General features: G+C 41.3%; 1 protein-coding gene and 1 pseudogene across 3 annotated transcripts; both read right to left on the bottom strand.

Annotated features, from left to right (window-relative positions):
* Window positions 1-3: 3 nt before the first annotated feature.
* Window positions 4-1150, bottom strand: LOC148427848 (uncharacterized; annotated as a pseudogene).
* Window positions 1151-3242: 2092 nt separating this feature from the next.
* Window positions 3243-11133, bottom strand: steap3 (STEAP family member 3, metalloreductase). Of its 3 annotated transcripts, none has more exons than XM_088439893.1 (6): window positions 11098-11133; window positions 10091-10324; window positions 7160-7426; window positions 6544-7071; window positions 6299-6463; window positions 3243-3812 (listed from the first exon to the last, which is right to left on the bottom strand). In XM_088439893.1, the coding sequence occupies exons 2-6, from the start codon at window positions 10316-10318 to the stop codon at window positions 3525-3527; spliced, it is 1476 nt and encodes a 491-aa protein (XP_088296019.1). In that variant the 5' UTR covers window positions 10319-10324; window positions 11098-11133; the 3' UTR covers window positions 3243-3524. The 3 variants fall into 3 exon arrangements, with proteins under 3 accessions (XP_088296019.1, XP_088296028.1, XP_088296011.1); XM_088439902.1 differs by having other exon boundaries at window positions 10916-11113; XM_088439885.1 differs by having other exon boundaries at window positions 10960-11113.
* Between the last annotated feature and the right edge of the window lie 5961 nt (window positions 11134-17094).

Genomic DNA, 17094 nt, shown 5'->3' with positions numbered 1-17094 from the left:
AGAACCGTTTCATTCTGAGTCAGTGTTTCAGAAGAATAGAATCTCACCGAGGCCTGGGTACCTGGCTACCTTAACACTTGGATGCATGAGCAACCTTTACCTACACTTTTCCATGAGTGGGGTCAAAAGTGGGCCCAAGTGGAATCAATACGGTGTTTCAATAAACTCGAGAAATGTCTTTAATTTTGGTGAAAGATGTTAATTGTTTTTTTTATATTTTGTTCAACAATAGAGTGATTTCATTTTTAACATGTTCATTTAACACTTTTTATTGACATTTGAATATAAAACCATCAATCGGATATCACAAATGTTTGACTATGGAGGCCGAACACAGAATGAACGTACAGTACACACACAAACATCTTATCTTTTCTTACTGTGAGCAACTTTTGCAAACTTTCATTGCTCACAAGAATACTCCATTTCCAGCAGCAATTGGTGGCTTGGAAATCTTTGCTTCTTGGACACATCAGACATGTCTTTTGCTTCCGTAATCACCGTGCGCTTCTCTCCTGTGGCTGGATCGCATCTTTTGTCAATCCAAACCTTCCCATTACTTCCCTTATGTCATTTAGTAGGTTTGCGTCACCTTCCAGTTGACTTGTCATGCGAGGAGTCCCAAGCACCTACAGTATGACATCTCTTAGAAAGCAACACCGAGAATTGGTGATACCTGTTTATGATCCAGGGTGCTGAGGCCTGAAAATGAGTAGGCATTCAAAGTGGCAATATCAAGTATGCTGTACAACAGCACCACATTTTCTCCTTGTCTGGCACTTGCAGGTGTACTGTAGTTTGCAACCTGATCCAAAGCATCTACATCTTTTTAGGTCTGGTTGTAGAAGAGGATTTCTTTCGGCTGTTTTCATCCACCATCTTACCTTGGTGCATTGTGCTGAGGAGCATAACGGGCTTTCCGATTTTCGGACATAACTGATCCGGTCATGCTGCCATTAAACCCTGTTGACTTCCCTGGAATCGGAAGCCTTCATCAGTGGAAGGAAAGAGTATCTGGCTTGTTTTGTAGCAAAGTTCCGACAATGGTCAGACCCGTCTCCTGGAGATGCTTAGTAAGAGGAACGCTGGTGAAGAAGTTCTCTGTGGTGTATGTCAGATAATAGTCTACGCCCCCCAATGGGCTCTTCATCCCATCGAGTCTCTACACAACACATACAGAACACTAAATCATGTTGAAAGTTAACTTTGTAGTTGGTAGTCAGCTAACTAACAGAAGAAACGGCAAATTTGATAATTATACTCTAACAGACAAGTCGTGAATGTAGAAATCAATTTCATGAATGAAGATAATACTTACATGTATGTTGCTGTGTAAAGTTGACCTTCCGGCTGGTGAGACTACTAAAAGTATACAGACTGTCACAGTTGAAAAAAATCGAAAGGTTTCTGTGGCTAACCCTTGATAAATGCAGGGAGTCTCATTTTTGACCCCACTTTCAAAAAAGTGGGGTAGTGACATGAAATGTACAGGATGTTCCAAAATGGTTGACCCTGTTCTAAATGCCCAAATCTCGAAAACTCCTTGATGGATCTTAACGAAACTAAATACACTTTATGTTGAAGAGTATACGTTTTATTGGTTAAATTTACAAAGAAAAGTACCGTGTTTTCCGGACTATAAGGCGCACTGGTATATAAGCCGCAGCAGCAATATATGAGCGAAAAACTATTTTTTGTTATGGATAAGCTGCACTGGACTATAAACCACAGGTAATAATATCAGATCTTCCTGCACAAAGATTATACAGTGTATGAAGTTTATGATTTTTAGTTATTTCATTTTTTTGTAATTGTCCGCCAACAGCAACAACCTCTTTTTAACAGACTGAACATGCCTCCATGTTAAGTCCCAACATATTTATACAAAATGGATGGATATCCATCCATCCATTTTCTGTTAGTTAAATAGCAGTTCAAAAGCAAAATCAGTACTTCAATAGCATTTTTGTGTCTCTTTGTTTGATAGTTTATTTTAACTAACACAATAACACATTCTACATAATTCATATACAATTATAAATGCATAGATAAAATCACATATACTGTGTACTGAATATAAAATTTACACATCACAATTTACCCCAAATTGTATACATTCTCTTATTAAATGTAGACATTTGTATTTTTTAAATACAGTAATACACTGTTTTAACTCTTTTTGAGCACAGCCATTGATTCACATCCTTTCCGTTCTGATAGTTGTTCCATAAATTGACACCTTTTTGCTGGTGGCTAGCGGAAAACACACACGCACACACTCACACACACACACACACACACACACACACACACACACACAGACAGATAAACCGCACTGGACTATAAGCAGCAGGACTCAAACCATGAGGAAAAAGTCGCTGCTCATAGTCCGAAAAATACGGTACAAATATTTGTTGGTTCTTTCATAAATGTTCATTATAAGCGCCGAATGTGACTCTGCACACGTTAATGGCTGTCCTGGCGATTTAGGTATGCATAAGCAGCCCTTTTCGTGAAATTTATGGTGCCAAGTCCTAATTTGTTTTGTAGTTGGTGCCTTCTTTGCAAAATATGTGAAGAAGGCATGCTGCACTGGCTTCAGTGGCTGAATCCGAGCAAACTGTAACACACAAAATGCCTTTTCTTTTGAAGTGAACAGCATTTCTTAACCTGAAAGGATAGAACGGCCAAACGTTACACGCAAAATCATCGACACAAGCTGTGAAAATTGGGGGTTCTTTCCAATAAAAATTGTCAAAATTATTGTCCTACGAAACGGGGTCAAACATTTGGGAACACCCAATATATATGAAGATTTTTTTTTTTTTTACTTTTTTTTGTTTTTAATCCAATGGTAATATATTACAAACATGTTTTTAGAGGAATTCCTGAAATATTGAAATATAAATACGACATTGACTGTGCCGCGGACAGCACCCCCACCGGTCCGCTGTCTACACTTAAGGCATTGACTGTGCCGCGGACTTATTTTAAGGCTTTAAATGTGCAGCAGTGATCGAGAGGTTGGGAACCACTGATCTAAGGGTTAATACCGGACTAGAAAGACCATCCACAGCAATTGGACGTGTCAGGGAGGTTTTTGTGCCACTAGATGGCATCGTACACGAGACGAAACCAAGCCCCTCTGACCTCAAATTTCTAATTGTCACCAGCTGCAAATATCTTTTTTGAGTAAAAAGTGGCTTTAATGCGTAAGCATTTGACAACAAACGGACCTCAGACACAATGACAAAATATACTGTATTTGACAACAAAAACAAAAAACTACAAGCAGGGTTTGAACACAACTCGAAATTTTTTTGGCACAAAGTGATCTGAAATGAGCAGCCCCAACCATCTGTGAGTAAAACAATGAGAAGAAATACATTCGAAGTCAAAAACCTACAAGCAAGCTAGCTACTCATATGCATATATAGTCAAAGTTAATGGTCCTCACTCTTTTCTCAAATAATTCCAACAAAATGAACAGGTACACAACACTGCAACATGTGTTGAACTATTTTTCAAACATGGCTAACATTATCTACGCCGTTGTAACAACCATCATTGGGCAGGATAAAGCGGATGTGGCGACTCCTCTCCCACCCACGGCGAATCCGTTGGAGCTGGTGCGCAATACAGGGCAGAAGAAGAATGACGCGGACTAACAGAACAGTGATAGGCAGGATGAGTACCACTATGAACGTGGGAGGAAGGAGGAAGCGGTATTGGCTCCGGTCAAAAGCGCGGTCCCAGCCGAAGAGGAGCGTATGGACAGTGGCCAAGGACAGCGCGCAGTAGCCTAAAGTGGACTGTAAGATGGCAAAAAAAAAAAAAAAAAAAAAAAGTTTATTCATCCGTTCATTTTCTCCAGCCACTTATTCTCGCTAGGTTCTCTGGCTTGCTGATACCTATCCCAGCCGTCTTAAGAATTTCAGCTGTTCACTGGGTCATAAGCAACCAGATAGCTGCAAGCGAAGACAATGACCATCGGCTCATGACCCAAGCAAATGCCACCAGTGCAAGCCATGTCACTAGCGTATGCAATTCCAAAAAGTTCCCAAGGTTGAGTCAGGTAGGGTTCAGGGGTGAAAAATAGATGAGCTCTTCCCCTTTTCATAAACGCCAGATATGCGAGTTGGCTTAAAACAGCCTCGGTTCACACCAAATATAGTATTTTGCACTGAAAATAATTTGTTCCACTTATGACTGAAAATAATTTGTTCTACCTATGGCAGATCTGCTGAGGCTGGAAATTCAACGTCAAAGACTCCCTAGTAATTGTGTCAAATGCCAAAGCTAACTAAGCTAAAACATGGTTTTACATTGCCACTGCATCGGAACCGTTTAAATCGGGGTTATTTCAAAAATGAGACCTATTTGTTGATTACAGATAATGCAAAAAGCTACCAGAGACATGCACACGTCTGAAAGAATAAGTTTGCTTTAGTTTGGTGGTAATCCCCCTCTACTCGGTGGCACCCGCTAGCTTGTCTCTACGAGTGGTATGGTTTGGTCATATGCTAAAATACTGACCCTTAAACCCCATAATTGTTTTTGCCTTTTCCTATTGACACTAATCGACATAAAGCGTGCATGATTTACAAAAGAACAGCAAAATAAAAATGGCTTTGAAATCATTGATATTTGGCCTATTAAGCCTTAAGGACTTGGGAGTTCAGTTTTGTGAGATTTCATGTTTGAATGAGTAGTTCAGTCAACTCATTGAGGATCATATGTCTGTCCTGAAGCGCTACGCTACGCAGGAACATTCATCGGTGGCTGGTGCTAAAAGGCTGACAATAAATCATTGCTGGCCGGCAGTTGGGACATGACTAATCTGACGGCCAGAGGATTAGTTTAGTGGCAAGATGAAAGGGGGGGGCCAAGGGACGAGGAGGAGGAGAGATGAATGCGTGAGCCTCCGCGATGATGCCGGCTTTGACTGTTAGCATCCAAACTTGAGTCGGCTGCAAAAGTGCAAACACGCTAATTGTTTGCATGTGAGATTGCTCTTCTTGGAAACCCTCTCAAGAGCATTTATATGCCTTTTCGTTGTCCAAATGTGAGGTGGATACGAAAATAATTGATCTGTATGCTAATTTTAACATCCTTGTTGTGGTACTGATGGATTTAAATTACTGGTGGGGTGGACCTAGTGTTTTTGCACCGAGATCTACCTTTCCTTACTTACTGGCCAATACAGCATAGCACAGCTCAATGACACAGGCAGGATAGACATACTTATCAGAGTAACTAAGAGGGATGGGATGAGATGTTACTTTCATATATATACAACATACACACGTTTCATAGCGTATTTTTCCGACTACAGGTTTTTGTTTTGTTTTTTTATCCTCATTTTCAACCTCCATTTTCGGGGGGTTGACTTATAACCTCATAACTCTAAAAGGACCAATTTTTTCCACATATTTGTTTGAAGAACATTCATTCAAATGTGAAATAAGTAATTTGTCATTTACAAGGCTTAAAAATTTTATTTATACCTCTAATTCAATATAGTATGCATCTGTTTTAGAGTGTTTGCACAGAACATCGCAAAACTGCACTTTACAAGCGTCTTGAATTGACTCTTTGTTGTCAAAAATAAGGGACATTACGAAAAGGAAAAGACGGCTTGACTTCTCCTTCTCCTTCCACCCATGGACGTGTGCTTGAAGCAGTCATGGAAGTCGGCAGGCGGGAGAAAGAAAAAGCGAAGCGCAACCTTCCACACTGTGATCTCCCAATAGTCTTAAAAAGCTTGGGATAATATCCCAAGTAAGACGATCAGCAAATCATTTCTGTTCATTACGTTGAATTTATTACTCTTTATTTAATCATGTAAAAAAATAAAACAAGTACAAGATCACTATTAATTCTAAAATATTAACATTACTATTAATCATGACTCATTAATAATTTCAAGTTTTTGATTTTTTTTTCAATTCAGCTCGTTTTTATATTTCACAAAATCATCTCGCGGGCTGGATTAAACCCATTTGCTGAATACTCAGCTCTGAATAAATCCCAATCAACAGCATTGACATGTTGTAGCTAACCTTACCTTCCACTTCTTCCTCTTTAGGTTGAATGTACTGTACAGCCACTGATACATTAAAAAGCTTAATACTATTTTTTAATTTGTTTATGACCAATCAAAATGTTAACGATACCTTTCTGACTAATACCACAAAGTATCAAATCCTACCCACATACTGTGCAAACACAAGCCAGAAAGCCATTTATTGTTCCACACTGCCATGTCAAAAGCTGACCTTCACCTTTCGTGGCTTACCTGTACAAAGCTGAATTCTCGCCAGTTGATGTTGTCAGCCACCGAGGGTAGGGAGGTGATGGCTAGCAGGGAAAGCAGCCCGAGCGCCATGATACCCACTGAGACATAAAGCTCCATTCTCCATACCCCCTGGTCACTCCATGTGATCTCCACGCCCTCTTTCACCTGCGCACCACACGATTTCACGCGATCGATAGAATACACTGAAACAACAAATGCCATTGTGTCACTGGCCTGCCATTCACCTGCTTGAAAGCAGCATTGAGCAACTTGAAGCGAGCTGATTGTCTCATGGGAAGACACAGGCTGTAGATGGCGTGCATGGCCGCACACAAGAAGCTGCACAACCCGAACTGCTTCCTCTTGGTGAGCCACTTGTCCAGCCAGGCAGGAAAGCGACCGTACTTGGTGCCCCGCCGTAGCTGGAGCAATGCGGCAAGCAAGCCCGGCATGTAGACCAGTGCAAGCATCACCAAGGAGACGGAAGGTAAAGTGACGTTGACAGTTTCAATGGGCATTTTGTAGAAGACACTTTTCCCAGCGGTGACGAAGGGATGCAAGACGTCACGGACAAAGTTGTAAAGGTAGAAGAAGATGAAGAGAATCGCGGTGATGAGGATCGGCGTGCCCCAGGAAGGAAACAGATACAAGGGGAGGTTTTCAATCTCCACAGAAGAGGAAAGCAGGCCCATATCCACAGGACAGAAGCCCATCCTGCGACACATTGCCATAACTGAGCTCTTGGCCTTACTGCTGTCACAGCATAGGAATACCTACAAAAGAAATATGACAAAAAATATCTCACTAGATTCCATAAATTCGCACACATCAGATGTACCGCATGACTTGCAATAGTCCTACCTGCCTGCTTCCATCTCGAGGTCCAGTCTGAAGCGCCCATGCTGATATTGTGTTAAAACCTTTCACTATAATGCTCTCAGGAAACAAATCTGCCAGTCGTTCAGCATGGGATGGCCCACCTCGCTTGATCTGCAAGCCATTGCTAACATCCACCAGTATCTTTCCAGCCAGCGCTGGCTTCAGCTCCAACAGGGTGGAGTGGTGCTCTGGGAAGATGGCGACAAAGACCACATTTGCCTGGCTGGCTGCCACTAGCTGGGAGGTCACCTGGGTGACAGGGAAATAGTGAATGAATGAATGAACGAATGAATGAACAGAGAGATGAACAACTAATATTCATTCATCCACCCCTTAGCTACTGCCTTATCCGGTCAGGCCAGGTCGCAGGGGCAGCAGCTAGAGCAGGGAAGCCCAGACTTTCCTCTCCCAGGCCACTTCACCAGCTCCCCTGATCATATCCCCAGGCATTTCTAGGCCAGCAGAGACATAGTCCCACCAGGTGTCCTAGGTCAGCGGTGCCCAACCCCCGGTCCGCGGACCTGTACCGGTCCGTGGATCAACTGGTACCGGGCCGCGTGGGCTGCACCCGAAAGAAAGTTTTGGAGATTATTTAGTTTAACAGTTCATACGTTTGTGCTTGATCCTAGTTTTTTTGGGCGCCGCCTCTGGTCGCTGTTGATATTACATACATAGTGTATGTAATACACCCCCGGTCCGTGGTGATCAAAAGGTTGAGGACCACTGTCCTAGGTCGTCCCGGTGGGACATGCCTGGAACATCTCCTCAGGGAGGCATCTGTGAGGAATCCTAAGCAGATGCCCGAGCCATCTCAACTGGCTCCCCTCAACGTGAGGAGCAGCAGCCTGACGCTGAGGGCTCCTGGATGACTGAGCAGTTCTCCTTATCTCTAAGGAAGAGTTTGGTGAGAACAGGAACGTAAATTGACCTGTAAATGAAGAGCTTCACGTTTAGGCTCAGCTCTTTCTTCACTATGACAGACTGGTAAATCGTTCGCATCACAGCAGACGATGCACCGATACACCTGGCTATTTCACGCTCAATTCTGCCCTCACTCGTGAACAAGACCTGATACATAAACTCCTCTGCTTGGGGCAAGATCTCATCTCCAACTTGGAGAAGGCACTACATCCTTTTTCACTGAGAACAATTGTCTCAGAATTGGCGGTGCGGATTTTAGTCCCAGCCTCTTCACACTCAGCTGCGAACTGCTCCAGTGAGAGTTGGAGGCCACGGCCTGAGAAAGAACCACATCATCTGCTAATCGCGGAGATACAACGCTGAGACCCCCAAACCAGAAATCCTCAATGCTTGGGTTGTGCCTGGATATCTTTCCCGTAATGAACAAAATGGTGACAAAGGGCAGCATTGGCAGAGTCTAACCTGCATTGGTCATTTCACTTAGAGCAGGCAATGCAGACCAAACTCTGACAACAGTGGTACAGTGCCCGAACAGTCAAGGCCTTCTGTACCCCATACTCCCAAAGCACCCCCCGCAGAACTCCCCAAGGGACACAGTTGAATGCCTTTTCAAAGGCCATAAAATACTAGGACAACAAATTATTCAATCCAAGACCAGTGTCTTAACGCTAAAACAGCCCAAAACTGTCCCGCGTGCGCATTGAGGACATTGTGAAGTCACCGACAGCTGGCGCACTTAATGTGTTTATGGAAATACCTGCCGATGCTCAAATGGCTTTCATAGCACCGTCAGAATAATTTAAATTGTTAAATTTAAAGAGTAAATTAGGGAGGGGAAGGCTGAGGTTCTATGTCATGGCATTTTATGCAGTGCCAGCAACATCTCTCTCGCTTGCTCCGAGCAAGCGTTGAGAGAAAGAAAGAGAGACAAAATATACCACTCTCTCCTTTCACTGAGTTTTATTTGCCTCATTCGCTATTGTTTTGTTTTTTCCAATTTGCTCCCGCCTTTTTGAGTGTCGAATTGTGACGATTGTCGCTCGTTTGTTATGTGCGAGTCAAATGAATGCAAATGCTGTCGCGTGAGACTGAAGTAACAAGTCAAAAGATAGCTATGTATCGGATTTAGTACCACATACCCAAGTGGCCTTGGTCGCATTTGAAAAAAAAATGGATCTGAGTCGTTCACACTGCAATGACAAGATTAGATTCAGGTCGGATGGAAGCATAAAAATTAATAAACGAATGACTGAATGACTGAATGAATGAATGAATGAATGAATGAATGAATGAATGAATGAATGAATGAATGAATGAATGAATGAATGGGAACTGGGTCATTTCAGGTTACAGCGTAAGCCTTGCCCTACTATCGTAAATCATGTAAACATTTTGTTCATACTGAAGGAGTTGGATGATCAAAGTTCTACAGGAGCTGTGAATGTTGACGATATGTGACTGTTTATGTGATAAAAAGCTAAGTCGCTGTATCATGTGGATGCCCACATTGCCAACAAGTGGCCGAAGATATGATGATAAATCATCTGAACAGACAAAATAGTTCCAAGATATATAGAATTTGTAATGTATTGGCTCATTCAAAAATCCAACTTTAACGGCTTAATATCTCTCAAAATAGTACACCTGTGAGTTTTGAGTGCAGGTACTAGTATATGGGGTCAAAATACAAAGATATAGCAATTTACAGGTCTGTAACTACCTTAACACAAAAGATAAAAGCCTCCTAACCTGGTCTCAAATGTTGTATGCAATTCGTCGTGTGCCGTGTTTGTTGTCATGATACCCAAACTTTGAATGGTCAAAACTCAAAAACAGCTTGAAAAGTCAAACTCCAGATTTTTTAGTTTGACATCATTAGGAACTAATAGAATATAATTCAGGCGAATTGAAGAGGCATCTGTGGGTAGGATGTGTGATGTGACATGAAATTATGACTCATCAATAACATGCAGTGAGTCAAGTGAACCTCACCTCTGTCTCTTCAGGGAAGAGAGCAACACAGCGTTTTGGGTTCCGACTTCCCACCACCACCTGGTACCCAGAGGCCACCAGTCTTCTAGCAAGCGAGCGGGCAAAGTCACCGGTGCCCAGGATGCCGACAACTTGAGTGTCCAGCTGAAATGCACAAGCCTCAAGAGGCCTGCAATCGTCTGAGTCATCTCCCCTCTGGATTAAAGCTCGTTGCATCTCATCAGGCATGGCCGACTGAAAAATAAAGAGTGGAGAGGCATCTTTATCTCTACTAATGAACAAGGTGTGACAAAGTATCATATACAATGAATTGGGGTTTGATCAATTTACTGTTGTACAAGTTGAGTATCTCAATGTCACCGAATTGTTCTTCAACACCTTATGTGCACTGTGTACAGTCAAATTTTGTCGTATGAGTTGGAGAAGTTAATGCAAATAGTAGCAGCATGAGACCTTGCCAAATGCCGAGAGCTGATCACATCTATTGTTCGAATGTTGACCAAATCTAAAGAGCAAATAAAGCTTATTTTAAGTCCCATCGTGTACATTCGACATTTCTGACTTAAAAGTGGCTTATCAATCTACTCTCGCCAACTGCAGAAACTTTTTTTGAATAAGAGGTTAAACGTGTTTCCTGGGACATCTCTCAATCCAGGAAAAATTGTAAACCATAATATGAAGACAAACAGTCGCCGTTATATTTGCTGCCGTTTAACTACACGAGCCGGGTCACTCATATTCACGAGTGTTGCGCTTCAACTATCGGCTTAAAGCAACAACCAGTTTACAGCAAAAGTGAAACTAAACGTCATAATGGCGCCTTGCCTTCAGTCCTTGGCCGGAATCGAGAAGTTAACTTTAAGCAGTACCTTTGTGCATAAATGAACTCCTTGGTTTACAGAAGCGTTTTCATGAGGAAAATCCAAAATTCGTAGAAGGTAGAAATATGTTCAAATACATGTAGCATAGCAGGTTTTTGTTCAAGTTTTCACGGTGCTTTTACTCACAACACTGTCGTTTCTCTTCCTGATAACGTCTGATGACGTCGGTGTCGAAGCCGCGCCCCGTCCGCGCCCCCCACGTGCAGCACGAAGATAAAATTGGAACAGCCATGTGAGCTGTCCTAAGGCAATTTGTCACCATCTCACCACTTTATTAGCTCACTATGATACAAGTAGCGAATGAAGTTACAAAATGCTCGTCGAGAAAATGCTGTCACTTTGATAAAACTATTACATCCATCAGCATAAAAAGAACATGGACGATGGCGACCCACTCAGCAGGTCCTCAACGCAGCCCTGTGGTGTCAGGAGCCCGAGTAAAAGTAAAAACCTACAGTCACTTCTGCATTTCTGCAAAGGGGGGCATTTTCGTATGTATGTGGTGAAAATGTAAACTAAAAAAAAAAATCAAAGAACAAACATGTTTTGGTTTTCTTGTAATCACGCTGAGCTGTCTCCACTTTGTGAAATTAATTGATCTGATGGCTGCAGACACCTACCACACACTCAGCACCCAGGGCCTTCTAGCATGGTGGACTGAGGTCTGTGTTTTCTTCAAAAAGTCACAGGAGCTATACAATGTGCCTTGAGCATCACAAAGAAGACAAACGTCATCTCGTTTCATTATTTTACGAAACAGTATGGCACTAATACTCTTTCTTCATCTTAATTTAGTGTTGGCTATTTGATAAGATGGCCTTGGGATTAGAATCATAAGCAAAAGCAAAATTGTGTTAAAGGATGTCTGACCGAAGGTTACAGACTGTCAACATGACTTCATCATGTCTGCCTTTGCCACTTGCAAAAGGTTGAATCCCTCGGGCTCACAGCAGTGCATTGCTGCCATGCACACACACACACACACACACACACACACACACACACACACACACACACACACACACAAATGCGCAAGTGCACACATTCGCACACACACACACACACAAATGCGCAAGTTCACACATTCGCACACACACACATCCACACACACATCCACACACACAGACACACAAACACACAAACTCTACATGCCTGCAGTCCTGCCCTCTTGTCACTCCTGTTCTGACAGGGCCACTTGTTTGGCTCATAAGTTGGAGTTCTTTGAAATGCATTTGCAATTTCCTTCGGCAGCAGTCGTGACTGTCTTCCTATGTGTCCCATTCATCCATCCATCATCCATCCATCTTTCGATTCATCCATACATACATATATATATATATATATATATATATATATATATATATATATATATATATATATATATATATATATATATGGATGTACAATATGTCTAGGGTTATGGGTGAGCTGAAGCCTTTACCAGCTGACTTTGAGTAGGTTACACGTTGAACTGTTCACCATCAACCAATTGTATGTCACATGAAGACAAACAATAAGTCACACTCAAAGACCATGAATGAGAAAGGAGGTGGATATGTATGGTGTTATATTTGTGCCACAATTACGCACGCGCGGCAAAAAACTTTGAGCGTTGAAAATAAAACTGAGCGAGCAAAAACAGACTTTGAGCGCAGAAAAAAAGTTCTTGAAAAGAAGTTTCTCGCTCAAAATTCCTTTTTGCTCGCTCGCAATAGCATTCTCGCGCTCAACATCTCGCTCTCGTTCGCGATACTCCTCCCTCGCCTCGCTCAACATCGCGTTCGCTCAACATCGAGCTCTCGCTCGCTCGAGTCGTCCTCTGCGCTCGCTCAGTTCTGCTCACTCGTTACGTTTGTGCCACAAAACCAGCCAATCAGAGCTTGTAAAAGCACGTTGATTGACAGCTTGATATCCAATGGCGCGCGCTCAAACTCTTATCATTACGCGCTCAATAGTTTTTTTCTTGCTCTCAAAATCTGTTTTCGCTCGCTCAGTTTGATTTTCTCCGCTCAATTTTTTTTTCCGCGCGTGCGTAATTGTGGCACAAATATAACGCCATAGATATGCTAACTGTGAATTCAACCATGCTGTCCTTGAGTCAGCTCAACAGGTCAAATCAGCAAACAATCTCATTTTGACGCTCATCTCAAATGCTTGAGGATTCTGAAGGAATTTTTAAGAAAACCAGAGGCCGTAGCATGAAGGGATGGACTTCAGTGATGTGTTTGGGGATTTTGGAGTCCCTAATCGAACCAACAGCAGAGCTATTGATCAATGTATTGGTAAATTATGGTCAATATGCATTTTAAAAAATCCTTAAAATTAGGCAAATGAATTCATTACAAAACCAGCAGTTGTAGCAGAATTGGGGGTACTTCATTGATGCTTGTAGATATTTAGTAATATTTACCCCAACTCATCAAGGGGAGCCAGTGATTCATTTTGAGGGTATAAATGATTAACAAGCATTTAAGATAAATCCCCAAAATTTAACAAAATAATTTTTTTAAAAAACGGTAAGCGCCCACGTCAGAATCGGTGTTGACGCTCTTTTTTTTTTTTTTTTAAGGAAATGATTACATCCCGTGAAACATCCTCCTGTTGAAATACAAAGTCAATTTACGTCCAATCAGGTTGCCCCTCCTCGTCCAATCAGTCGTGAGTCCACTATTCCCTCCCGCCCCCACCACTTCCGGTTTGGTCTCAACATTTCTCAAAATGCTCCGTGCGTTTGTGAAAATGTTGCGTGCGTTTCGACTTTTGTAAAAAGTTTTTTCTTTTCTTTTTATTGCGTTTTGTTTATAAATTGCGTTTTTCTTTTTGTTGTTTTGTTTTGTCTTTTGAAATGTGTTTTTCTTTCTTTGTTTTGTTTCTCGAAAATGTTGCGTGAGTTTCGACTTTTGTAAAGTTTTTTCTTTTCTTTTTTGCGTTTTGTTTTTTAATTGCGATTTTCTTTCTAAGTTTTGTTTCGTCTATTGTAAATGTGTTTTTCTTTTTTTTTTAATTTTGCTTCGTTTTTTTTTTTTTTTTTTTCATTTGCACTTCAGGGCCACAGTATGAATGTTACCCCCTTGACAAGAGCCGTGACAAGACAGTGTCAGCCAGATGGTGGGTGATACAAATGTGCTTATTGGACAACCATTTAAGGTGCACAGAAGTGAAAGCATGTGGTCATCAAACATTAATGTTCTGTTTATGTGGGATAAAGCATCAGTGTCACAAAGTGTCATGGAAAAAGACATTTGTGTATGTGCTTTCCAGGGCAACAGAGGCCTCAGCGTCTTCAGTGTGGATTAGGGTCACATGTTGAGACAGGAGCTGATGCGGCAAATTCTCATAGTTAACTTGTAGCTCAGCGTTTCACACATGCACTATGATGCTTTACATTACTCAGGACTTGATTTGATTTACTCACTTTACATAATATTCCAGGAGCATCAGTATACTAAATTTGGAGATTTTATTGCAATGGCAGGCAGTTAACAAACATTGCTTTCTGTCATTATGCTAATCAGGCAAGCATTAATGCAAGTAGAAACACAATAATAGGCTGATGCAATTGACTCTCCACATTTGTGTGCCTTACTTCACCGTGCACTCACATGCAATGTGACAAAAAAAAAGTGCGGCGTTGCTACAGGGAAGCAGCAGTGCATAATATGGAGAGTGTGCCGTGCTTAGTTCATCATAGCCGGAAGATACAGTTCACTGTACTAATCCTGAATAAAGGTCATTTGTCCTGTCTTTTAACATAGTCAGGAACAAAAAGTCGAGAGTTTGCCCATTCTGGATTTGTATAGGTTTTGTTCTAAGAAAAAAAGTAAAAAAATCCCCTTAATTGCAAAGCAATGTGTGATAATGGTGCTGTCTGTAATATGCCAGCACCTTGCTCTGAATTAATCTCAATTTTGCTTCTAATGTCGTTTTGCCATTTTTCAATACCAGCCATGTTAGCAGGAGTAAAAGGTGAGGAAAACACAATCTGAAAAGGATTGTGTGTTTTTGTATGGGTTTGTGTGTGTTGGGGCTGTTGAGATCACCAGGCTGCAGTAAAGCCTTTGGTTCATCCACAGCAAATTGTGTAATTTTGTCACCTTGAGCTCTAAGGTCTGATAAATATGAAGGCTATGCTCCTATTTCAGATGCTGATTTAAGATCACATGTTTTTGGAGTACTTTAAAGGATTAGCAGAGGTTTTGATGAAAATGAAAAACCTGCACTGTGAAGCAAATGCATGAATATTACGGCTGTGCGTATGTGCTGCCCCAATGACAGAAAAATACATATGTACCAAAATGGGTTGAACTTTATATTTGCTCATAAGGTGCTGTACATTACCATAACTATCATTCCTTCCCAATAATCTAAATTCAGGGCATGTTGGCCTCACTCTTATGAAAAAAAACTCCAGATTCTGGGATCGTGCAGCCAAAGGTGGTGACAAGTCTGTACTGTTCCTTGCATTCATTATCAGCCCACCCCCTGCTATATGACTAAGGGGCAGCAGGTGGTGTGCATGCGACAAATGGCAACTTTATGTCACCATCATCGCTCTTGCCTTGGACATGTGTTCTAATACTGAGCAGGCTGTACTGCCAAGCAGCTACAACAACAACAACAACAACAAAAAAGCAGTTACAACACACATTTAAGCATATTTTCAAAACCCAACTGGATTTAAAAAAACAAAACAAAAAACATTTTGTCCCCAGTCACAAAAATTGTGACAACCTAGCCTGACATACTAGTATCTGTATGTACGGGACAAAAATGAATATACTGTAGGACATGTAACTTAGGTAAAGAACATTCAATGATCACAATTGCTCAAATAATTATTTTCATAACATGGATGGAAGGTTTTGTGTCACCCTGGTGACCCCATTGAAAAAGTTATGGCTGCACCCCTCCTCATGGTCTTCTAATTGACTACACTGTGGGGGGAAAATGCCCTTGATTATGTACCTTTGTGTTAATCTGGCATTGACACTCTTCTTTTTGGTTTATGGTTGTGGTTGCTGGTGAGTGATGTCTGTCACCCTGTGGTTAAAAATGATACCAGGCTACATCATTTAAAGAACAACCGGAAAGCAACAGATAGTTAGAGCCACAAATGATTTGAATGACTTTCATTCATGCATTTCTCATTTGTTTATAGGTGCTCTTTAGGTATACAGGGGCTTGTTGTCACATGTTTAAGTTGTTACGTTGCAATTATTTTCTCCCCCAGACTACCAAATGAAAAAGTGGAATACGTAACTGTTTTTCCTGAATATGAACAGGGGTTATCTCATGACTGTAAGGAGAATAGCACATTGTGAGCTGATTGAACCCCAATTCACAGTTTTTCATCGCCCAAAGTAAAAAATAAATAAATAGATGAAAAACCACCAACCATGTATTTTAAAACAAGCATCGATCAGATGCAAATTCTCTGCAGTTATTTATCATATATTAGCCATTGTGCTGGTTTTCGCTACTTTGAAATTACAGCTTGCGTGAGTAAACATGGTAGCTTGAGACTAACATGTCTCAGTCATTTTGGGGTACATTGTGACATGGGATTTCACGCCTATGCAGAAACTGGCCCAATGAAAAATCCATGCTAGGTAAATCAGCTTAGCTATGCCCAATTCACCCTTTGAGCATGGGTGGCCAAGTCAGGTCCTCAAGAGCCACCATCCAGCCTCTTTTCGAGGTTTCCCTTCAACCAACGCACCTGATGCAAATGATTAGCTCAGCAGCATGCTACGCAGAATCCAGATAAAGATCCTGATCACTTGAATCAGGTGTTATTTGTCGAAATCTGATCAATGGCCATGTTCAATTTATATTTAAAGCTGAATTCTAAACACTTTCTTTGGCTGACTTGAATTCACTGTTCATTTCCAAATTAAAAAAAAAAGAACAGAAAAAGAAGCAATAATTTTGTCTTTTTCAAAAAGTCTGAAAAATGCACAAAATAAATACTGAAGAACTTGGTCTTTTGTTTGGTACACATTTTCTTATTATATGGGGTGTCCATACTCAATTCCCCCAAAATATAAAAGCGTAACAAAAAGCCCCAGCCTCCCTAAGCCGTGCTCTTGTTTTAATTTGAAGGGCAAGTTAGTTTTGTTTTTC

Source organism: Hippichthys cyanospilos, chromosome 2 (genome assembly GCF_059441005.1).
Source record: "Hippichthys cyanospilos isolate Australia breed blue-spotted pipefish chromosome 2, RoL_Hcya_1.0, whole genome shotgun sequence".
In the NCBI taxonomy this organism is placed as follows: Eukaryota; Metazoa; Chordata; class Actinopteri; order Syngnathiformes; family Syngnathidae; genus Hippichthys; species Hippichthys cyanospilos.
Note: the sequence above shows the minus strand (reverse complement) of the source record. Positions and strands in the feature narration are given on the sequence as shown.